The sequence below is a fragment of the Poromitra crassiceps genome (assembly GCF_964638095.1).
Source record: "Poromitra crassiceps genome assembly, chromosome: 6".
Taxonomy (NCBI): domain Eukaryota; kingdom Metazoa; phylum Chordata; class Actinopteri; order Beryciformes; family Melamphaidae; genus Poromitra; species Poromitra crassiceps.
The window spans coordinates 39,143,230-39,153,683 of record NC_139627.1 but is presented as its reverse complement, the minus strand read 5'-3'; the positions used below and the strand labels follow the sequence as shown (position 1 = coordinate 39,153,683).

Genomic DNA, 10,454 nt, shown 5'->3' with positions numbered 1-10,454 from the left:
TGTCACACACACACACACACACACACACACACACACACACACACACACACACACACACACACACACACACACACACACACAGTGCTGGTTCAGAGGTCAAGTAACTGACTTTGGCGGCAGGGACCAGAGGCGTGCTTTGAAAGTTAAACAGCGAGCGAGCCATTCCGGCGCCCCCACTCCCCTCCCCCTCCCCCCTCTTCTCTCCCACTCCCCTCCCCTCTCCCCTCTCCTCCACTCCCCCCTCCATCCCCTGGGATATGTGGCCAAACCCAAACAACAGTGCAACCCATCACTTAATGTGTCAGAGAACCAATAAACTACCTGCCACTCGAGAACTTCCCCATACAGACAAACAGGATGTGCTGTCACATGTGCATGTTTGTTGAAGGAGGAGGAGCAGCCTCTCATCTCTCTCTCTCTCTCTCTCTCTCTCTCTCTCTCTCTCTCTCTCTCTCTCTCTCTCTCTCTCTCTCTCTCTCTCTCTCTCTCTCTCTCTCTCTCCTCTCTCTCTCTCGATTTGAATTCCTAATCTACTGGTTTCAAATTAAATTATTGTGAGTGTGGGGAATGCTGATTATGGTTTGTCAAGTGCTGCTGAGATGAGAATGTGGAAAAGTCGCTCATTATAACCGCGCACACACACACACTATCTCTCTCTCTCACACACTATATATCTCTCTCACACACACACACACACACACTATCTCTCTCTCTCTCACACACTATATATCTCTCTCACACACACACACACACACACACACACACACACACACACACACACACAGACACACACACACACACACACACACACACACACACACACACACACACACACACACACACACACACACACACACACGCACACAACACACACACACAGGCCATGCATGAAAAGCCTGTTGTCTTTTGAGGAGAACATCACTGAGCAGCTGCACTGACGACAGTGTTGATGGTGGCAGAGTATTGGGATGTTCAGGGTTCTGATCTTTGGGTTTTCTGGAAGGTCAGAACACAGACAGCTACAGCTGACTGTAACAGAACAATGATCTGTATCCTGTCTTCTTTTCACACTTCTTCCTGTCTTCTGTCTTCAGCCAACAGCTCAATGCTCTAGTATTTTGTTTGTGATACCAAAACGAAAAACACACATCATCCCTCCTCCTCCATTTTTCCTCACCCTCCCTCTCCTCCCTCTCCTCCCTCCCCTCCCTCTCCTCCGTCCCTCTCCTCCCTCCCTCTCCTCCCTTGCTTTGGCTGCTCCGCTCAGCCTCTAGCTGCTATTAAACACATCATTTGAAAATATAGGTTCTGTGACTGTCCTCTGGAGGACAAGGCGCCCAGACACAAACAAGCCACGGGACAAAAAGAGGCGTCTAACAAAAGCTGAGAGCACGCGCGCCCGTGTGTGTGTGTCCACATCCCAAATGTGTTCACACAAAACACACGTGCACACTCACTGCTGCTGCTGTGCACTACCACCGTTTCACCACTTTGTTTTGTCAAGTTGCTCGCAGTGAAAAAGTGCCCCCCCCCCCCCCCCGCCTGCCCCAAAGTCCATCCCAGCAGGTTAGAATAACAAGCAAGCATTCACCTCTTCCCAGCAGCCTTTGCAGCACAGCGCCTGGCTGCATTCCTGTCCTGAAACCCGCTACCTGACGACTGATCAACAACTGACTCACTTGTTTTGCCGGGGGAACCCGATGACTTGCACTAAAGCCCTGCCGCACGGCAGCAGGAGGAGAGCGACAGACAAAAGGCAGACAACTTAGTTGTGAAACCACCAACAGCAATTAAACTCTTGTATTTCACCAGCGGGAACAGAGTGACTCAGGATCATCCCGGCGCGCACAGCGGCTTTTCTTTTCAAACAACAGCAACTTCTGACATGCCCCTGTTAGGACATCCCTCCCTGTGAGGGAGCACTGCCATTTAGGGACAAAGCCCGTGATGTAACAGCACACAGAATGAGGTGAAAGGTTATATTTTGATGCGGACATTTCTTTCCCATAGACACCCTTATACATATACAGACACACCATCCACAAAAACTCAAAAATAAATAATAAAATAAAGAAAATACTGTTCCACTAAACCATGACTTAAATGTTAACAATAAACACATGAACTGCTTTTCAGAGCTTTGCCTGAGCCACTGTGTTCTAGGAATCTGGTGTGAAAAAAGGCATGCGTCATTGGATCAGTTGAGATGTTTTAGATCACTGACGTGGAATAAGAACTGCGTCACTGAGTGGATACGACCGGAGCAGACCAAAACACACACACACACACACACACACACACACACACACACACACACACACACACACACACACACACACACACACACACACACGGGTCAAGCCAGTCAGAATAGAAAAATACCACATCCAGTCATCACTTTCAAAAATAAAATCCTGATTGTCAAACATGTGTTGCAATGTTTTCTTAAATACAAAATACTTGAGTAGCTAGTAGCCTAGTATATAAATAATAAATGTAACCACATATAAGGAGGGTTCAATAGTGCATCAAAATAGCCTACAATATTGTTGTTTTTCTCCAAGTATACATTTACTAGGCAACAACATAATGCCTACACAATATGTCATGTTCCACCCCATGCTTCCATGAGTATTTCAATACGATTTTTGTTACAATGTATGTAATTTATTTATTTATCTATCTATCTATCCAAGTGACAAAATACGCTTTTATTTTGAAGGCAAAGTAGCCTCCTTTCCGGTAATATTCTGCCTAATATGAGGCTATCTCTGTGTAGCTTGACCATGGAGTGTGGCTTGACGCAGCTCCAGACAGCGTGCACAGTTCACACAACACAACACAACACAGCAGAGCCTTGAGCTTTGTGATGCATCATGGGTGTGACGACTAAAGTGACTAATCCTATCTAAACAGCACAGCCGACACCCAGCAGCAATGCTCCATCAGAACTGATGCAGCCCACGTCTACAGTGTTGGTTTCCCCAAAACACTAACCAGTATGACAGGAAGACTGACCAATGCTCCTATACAACCCACGCCATGTTTGTGTAATATAACTATTATTACATTATTATACTCTAATACTATTTTGATACATTGCCATGCACAGTCACGACTGTAGACTCATGTCGTACCTGTAATTAGAAGACTATTTAGGAAATCTATCGATAAATAATATTTGGGGAATTTGAAATGCATACTCATAACCATCAGAACAATACAAGCAGGCTACGTTTCCTCCTGGCTCTGACCAGCACGCAATAGATAGGCACATTAGGCAGTCAGTACAGTGTTCAGACAAGCAGACTCTAGCCTACTATAGAGACACAAGTTTTTTTTTTAAATGGCGCTGTATGTGTTCATGATCCTAATCGCATCCTCTGGGCTTCTCTGGAAGATTATTTCACTTTGAAAGGAAAACTAACTCTGCTGCTTGTATGTCTGCAAAGTAGGCGACACTGAAGCATATCTCTGTAGGCATATCTCTACTCCACCCCTGACAACACTCCCTCTGTGAATGAAAGCCTCTCTGTGTGAATGAATGGGTTTGTAAACACACACAGACACGTTGGACTCACCTTTCACAGCGGTGGCGGTCTCCTTGAAGCCCATGCTGGCGTAGGGGTTGGCGCTGAAGCCGTTCATGCCCCCCTTGCAGCCGCACGCCGTCTTGAACCTCAGAAGCCCCTCGCAGCCTCCTAAGCTGCATCCTCCCAGGCTTCCCTCCATCAGGTTTAAGGCGATGTAGTTGAGTCCGTTCTGATAGCCGGCCGATGTCTCCCTGCACATGGGGCTGCTGCTGCTGCCGTACTCCTCGTCGGAGCCCTCGGAGTTGCGTACCGGGCGGGACACGTTCTCCACGGAGGCAGAGCTGTGGCGCTTGTTGTCGTGGGCGAAGGACGGGCACACGGGCGTGACAGTGGTGGTGGAGGAGAAGGTCTCGGAGCTGTGCCGCCTGCGTCCCTGGGGGTCGGCCCGGATCACCTTGGCCCCTCTGTCCGGATCCACGAGGGGGATAGACAACGAGGGTCCCCCCAGGAGGAAAGAGTCCACTGGCACAGGGGGCACTGCCTCCACAACGGCGCCCCCCAGGCTGAGTCTCTGGACGCAGGCGGTGGGGCTGGTGGGGAGGGGGGCAGTGTCAGCGGGGCAGAGAGAAGGCAGAGGGGCAGGAGGGCTGAAGGTCATCTCTGTGTAGTCATCCTTGACCGGAGCAGACTGGAGCGCACTCACCTGCTGCTGCAGAGGGTACTCCTCTGTCACCCCCCTCTCCTCCGCCTCTCTCTCTCCCTCTGCTCCGTTCTCCTTTTCCTCCTCCTCGCCTCCCTGCACCTCCTGCTGTGGTTTTGGCAGCCCGGGGCAAGTTGGGACCCTGGGTGTGTGGTTTAGGAGCGCTGCGGAGGAGGAACCCCCAGCTTGGTTTGAGCCAAGGTGACCCGGGGAGCTGACATCAACATTAACATAGTCTGAGAGTGGTGGAGACCTCCCCTGCAGGCATGATAAACTGAGCAAGGAGTCAGAGCTGTCTGATGTTGTTGACATGGGTGGGTAGCGGGTTGCACTGCTGAAGTCTATGTTGATGTATTCTCCCGGGCTGCGTGGCTCTGAGGGAAGGGGGTGTTCGCTCATGCATGGTAGGGTTCTGAGGGACTCCAAAGCCAGGCGGGTAGGCCGACACACCCTACCCCGGTGGACCAGACCCCCCTCTGCCCTGGCTGCTCTGAGGGGAGACAGGACTGAGGAGGGGGTGACCGGGGTCCCGGGGGAGCTGTTGGGCACAGAGCCTCCCGGAGACACGGGACAGTAGTTTGACTCCTCCTCTATCCGCTGTCTCTGTAAACTCATCACCACATACTGGTCCGTGTCTGTGGCGCCGCTGCGCTGCAGCTGACCTTTAAGACAGCGGGGAAGGGAGCTGTAAGTGTAAGGCTGTCGGTGATGCGGCTGGGGGTGGGGGTCTCCTCCTCCTAGTGGACTCGAGAAGTAGTCTGGGGGTGTGAGAGACACCAGGGGGTCCACGGGAGACATGTTAAGGTACTCTCCATTGGTGAGCTTCCCATCGGTGCTCTCCACTGACATCTTGGCTCCGCACCACATGCGCATATAGCCACTGTCCTCCAGAGACACACTCCCCGGAGAGTCTGTGCGCGGGACCAGCCCGACTGGAGATGGGTGCGACGTGCGGGGGTTGATGATCTGCTTCGGAGCAGAAACACACATGGGGCTCATGGGCATGTAGGCGTACGTGTCTGTTGGTGGCACGCCTGGCATCATGGGCATGTAGCCACTGTCTCCTTGGTGGCTGTTAGAGCCGATCTGGACATCTCCATAATCCTCGGGATAGGTCCCTTTAGGGGAGGCGGTGTGACACCTGCGGGAAGACTGGCTCCCGCTGGTATAAGTGGCTCTCATAAGAGTGTATTCATCCAGGGAGGCAGAAGACACTTGCAGGGGACCCCTCTGCTGGCGAGGGGTGGTGAGGGAATATGTGCGCTTTCGATAGGCTTTGTCCAGTTCCGGCAAGCGGCGGTAGCCATTCTGATTCTGCCGCTCCATGACCATGTAGCCGTAGAGGTTGCCGCTGTCCCGGGAGGGGGGCGTGTCGGCGTTGAGAGACTCAGGAGTGTTGCTGCGAAGCGTGAGATTTAGCCTGAGGTCCCGCGCCTCAGTGGGGCTGGAGCCGTACTCGTCACATGAAATGAAACCTGCATCGCTGGGAGATCCCGAAAAGGAGGCACTGCAGCTGGAGGGGCGAGGAGCACTGCTCTCCGGGCAGGAGGACAGACTCACTGGGCTAGGGGTGGCCATGGGTGGGGAGTGAGACACGGGCATAGACATGGACTTACTGTGTTGGAGCGAAGAAGACTCAAATGTCCGACAAGGGCGGGCTGTAATGGTGTTAGATCTGCCCAGAAGGGTCCTGTGGACCCCCGGGCTGAGGGGGCTCCCGTTCACTGATATGGGGCGTGTCATGGTGCCGTCTCCCTCGCTGGCCGTGCGTATCCGGCAGGAGGTAAATTTGCTCACGGGAGATGTCGCACTCGCTGCCATGCTATCGGTGCGAGAGCGGCGGACCAGGCCGGTCTGGCTGGGGGGCAGGTGGTGGATGTGCCTCCTTGTGGGGACAGAGATGGGGTTTGTACCACCAGACGACTGGCTCTTGCTGCGCGGGCGGAACTCCGACAGCTCCTTCATGGCTTTCATCGCCTCTAGGATCGTTTCGTGGATGTTTTGCGCCACCACGGAGTCATCCGCCTGCATCCACAGCTCCCCGGGCCCCGTGGCCGCCGACCGGCCGACCTCAATGAAGAAAAAGCTGTCCGAGTGGCCGCACCTCCGGATATTCATCAGCTGGAGGCTGACGGAGGCGACCTCTGTATTCAGCTTGACGAAGCTGATCGTCCGGCTGGAGAGGCAGAGGCGGTACACCCCGGTCAGGTTCCTGCTCTGCCCCAGCCCTTTGGATTTCAGGTTCACTTGCCATACCTCCTTGTAGGCAGCAGAAACCGGCGTGATCATGCCGTAGCTCGCCTCGTCGAAACGCACCAGTGCCGACGCAGAGCTGGACGCCAAGCCGCCCTCATACACTTTCCCCTCGGCCATTAAATCCGTCAGCACCCGGTACCAGTTCTCCTGCTCTTGCTCGTTTTCTGCCGCCACGGCAAAATACTCGTCCTTGGTGTAAAGGGCGATCAGGTATTTGTGTTTTGCGTCCGCTCTCTTGTTGATGTTGAGGCAGCAGTCCAGGGGAATCACTCTCTTCGCGGCCGATTTGTTTTTCCATTTCTTCTCGCTCTCGTAGTACTCCAGCCGGGCGGGGAAGCCCTCGCTGGGCTCTTTCAGCACGAAAAAGCGCTTGTGTCCGTGCTTCTGTTTCTTCAGATATCCACATTTCTTGATGGTGTTGTTGTTAACGTTCGCATTATTGGCCAACAGCTGCTGTCCTCCCGTGTCTGGCGGACTCGCCATTCTCTACCGTCTTCAACAACACACGGACAAATAAATGTTTTTCTTTCCTTTGAGTTGCGAATGAAAACGACGCGCTTTTTAATCAGTCCTCTATTTCCAAAGCCGGCTGTGCGTTCGTCTTCTCCCGCAGCCGAGCAGTAAATAACACATGTCTTCTACTGGAGTCCGGAGTGAGGAGGGGAAACATGTCACGATCTACACATCCAGCTTTGGTTACAAAAAAAGAAAGGAGACGAAAAAAATACACACACACCGACAGTGGGCGGTGCGCTCTCAGCTCATTGGGCTCATTGGTGGAAACGGGCTGAATGCTGGAGTGAAATGGCCCCGTTTAAAGGAGAGAGAGAGGAAAAGGCCCTCCTCCTACTATCACTCTGCCCTCTTCCGACTCACTTGCGTGTAGACAGTCTGCTTCTGTAGCTTTATTTATAGCAGCTCTGCCCCAGTGTGATCAGGATAGGATTTTTGGCTACTACGAAGAATTTCATGACTATTGAAAATAGTTATTTTTAGCCTATTTTTGTAGTGTATTCATTGATCATATTAGGCTACTGTGTTAATTATTTGATGTCATTGTCGTCATAAAGTATTCACTTTACACTAGCCTACATAAAGCCTATTTCCTCCAAAGAATCTTTGTTTATGATCCCAGATTTAAGGGGGATTATAAATAGTGATCTTGAATAGTAGGCTATAACGTAATTGCGCACAGAGTGGAGGAAGATATCTTCCTATCTTCCACTGAATGGTTTGTGAAAGTTGAATTGGCCCCGAAATATTTTGTGGAATTATTATTACTATTATTATTATTGTTATTATTATTATTAATATTAATGGTATTATTATAGATTATTGTTGTTGTTGTTGTTGTTGTTGTTGTTGTTGTTGTTGTTGTTGTTGTTGTTGTTGTTGTTGTTGTTGTTGTTGTCATAGTACATGTGATGTTTTTAACAGCCATTTCCCTCTATTAACAGCGAACGTGGTGGAGACAGAGAGCAGCAGCGGGAGTCTTTCCACAGTCCTCTCCAAGAGGTAAACAAGCCTCACCTGAGACTGCGGCTCTGTCTGACAGGAATTCAATATTCCTTCTGCGTCGCCCAGCCAGAATGTATTCATGCTTTGAACTGGATATGATTACAGTCCCCTTTCTTTCTCGCCTCCCTTCCCCTTTGCCGGCTTCATCATCACTGTGAATGATAAAACAACTATGAGCCCAGAGCGCAGCGTAGTGCTATTTATGTTTGCCTGGAGCGCGCAGGACAGCCGAGCTGCTCGGCTAAATAGCCTATACTGCCTCTAGCGTTTCCGACTGCTCTGTCTGGGATCTGCATTTGTGATGTTTGCCTTTCCATTCACAAAAGGGATGTGATATCGCAACAGATAGGCTGAATGTGAATATACGCCACGTTTAAAAATGTTTAAGGCTAAAGAATAAAAGGTCAACCATGATTTGCCCTCCTCTCAAAGAAACAGAGGGATGACCCATATGGCTATTTAAAAAAAAAATCAGTGTTTACGATGACACAGAAAATGTGCCTTGATGCGTCAGTGGTGGTGCTGGAGCGTGCTGGTACCAAGAATCACATGATTTACTTCTTCCTGTGTGACAGGTGGTCGTGCTGCCTCTCCAATAACACCCTTATAGTGTATTACCTCATTCTCTATTTTAATATTTATCATGATGATCACTGTTTATGTAGCCATGACACCCCCCCTTTGGTCAAATTGAGCAGTGGCATCTATAATTTAAAATATGTTTATCTGTCCCTGCACGTCTGTCAGTGAATAGGCTGCCATAGGCTATCCTAAATTCCAGGGTGCATTCTATGAATAAAATCATAAACTTTATTTAACTGTGGCTTAATCTCCATTTCTAACGTCATTCAATATAGCCTACATAGGCCTATCAGCCATGCCTCTGATAAGAACATTTGTGTAAACAGTTGTGTAAGTCACATGATACAATGTTGAAAGGTACCCCCTACACACACACACACACACACACACACACACACACACACACTCACACACACACACACACACACACACACACACACACACACACACACACACACACACACACACACACACACACACACACACACACACACACACACACACACACACCCTCTATCCCCATTTCCTTTAAAGCCTAGTGTGCTGGCTCAGCACCATCTAACCCTGTCCTCAACAGCAAGGTCAATTACTATGCCCTGTACAGGTCAATTATGCCACCAGTAGCAATGATTTGACTACTGCCACTGTGGGAAAGGAATCAAATCAGGCACCAACCTGCTAGTCTGTCCCTTTAATGACCTCTAAGTTCCTGATGTGGTTCCGGAGGATGAGAAAGTAGAGTTCTGACCCTGTGGTTTGTCATTTTCATTCTTTGGGCTGCACATTTAGATTCTGGCAATTCCGTGAGTGCTATGAAGACAAATAGATGTCGCAGAGATGCCCTGCCTAAGACCTTCTAGGCTCAAATATCAAATACTCCCCTATAGGGTTCCCCAACAGTTGATATTAGGTTTCCTACATGGGAGACCTGGGTTTTAATCTGGATTTTCATGTTTTATAATAAATCATTCTTATTTTCTGTTTTATCGCTCATATTCTGGATTGATTGGGTCTATATTGTGAATGTGCTGCGTTAACATTCACAGTACCTACTGTAGCTGCACCATTTGATAGACTATGAAAAGATGACCTTAGTCTACCATTGACTATCTGCAAACAGCAACGAGGCCCATGACAACCCCCCTTAAATAATCCCATGACCTGAGACTGGCAACAGACCGAGAGAGAGAGAGTGGGGGGTTGTGAAGTGAAAGGAGGGGTGGGGGCGGAGTCTCTTTGCATTACCCATGAACCCTTCCACTGAGAAATGCAAATCACATGTCTATAAAATCCCAATAAGGTGGGTGATAGTCCTCATAAACTGTGTGCAATCAGCCTGCATGCACAACCAATCTGGTTTTGCCTGGTATTTCCTCTCCCTTTTCATAGGTAACTGTATGCATATTTATCACCCTCCAATTTACACAGCATGGTGCATTAATTTAAAAGTTAATTAAACAGCCACCACAACCTGATTTACAAGGCTTTAAACGGGCCCTCTCATTGTCCCCTTGTATGAACCCATTAGGTCTTTATAGGCTTATTTATTTAGCCACGGGATAGGGGTGTGACTGTGTGAGGGTGCTTTGGCTCAAAACAGAGGGATCTGTCCCACTCTGTGGATTTATTTGCTAGCTTTTAACAGTCGACACTGTGGTGGTTTTGAGTTTGAGCGATCAGTAGTCTCTTAAAACGGACGCATTGGCTCCTGCCATTTTCAAATGCTTCCACCTGCCCGTCTATATCCTGCAAGCAGGGGTAAACTTGGTCAAACGGGGAAGGGAAACTCAGGGAAAATAATGAGCGATGATAGGGGGGATGTCCCGGATGCCCCGCCTAAGGGCAGGTGATTGGAGAAATACATG

The 10,454-nt window shown here is 49.7% G+C and overlaps 1 protein-coding gene across 1 annotated transcript; it reads right to left on the bottom strand.

Moving 5' to 3' along the window:
• Positions 1 to 2,159: 2,159 nt before the first annotated feature.
• irs2b (insulin receptor substrate 2b) lies at positions 2,160 to 7,001 on the bottom strand (the record flags this gene model as incomplete). The annotated part of the gene is made up of 2 exons (XM_083638224.1): positions 3,582 to 7,001; positions 2,160 to 2,167 (listed from the first exon to the last, which is right to left on the bottom strand). The coding sequence occupies exons 1-2, from the start codon at positions 6,970 to 6,972 to the stop codon at positions 2,160 to 2,162; spliced, it is 3,399 nt and encodes a 1,132-aa protein (XP_083494350.1). The 5' UTR covers positions 6,973 to 7,001.
• Between the last annotated feature and the right edge of the window lie 3,453 nt (positions 7,002 to 10,454).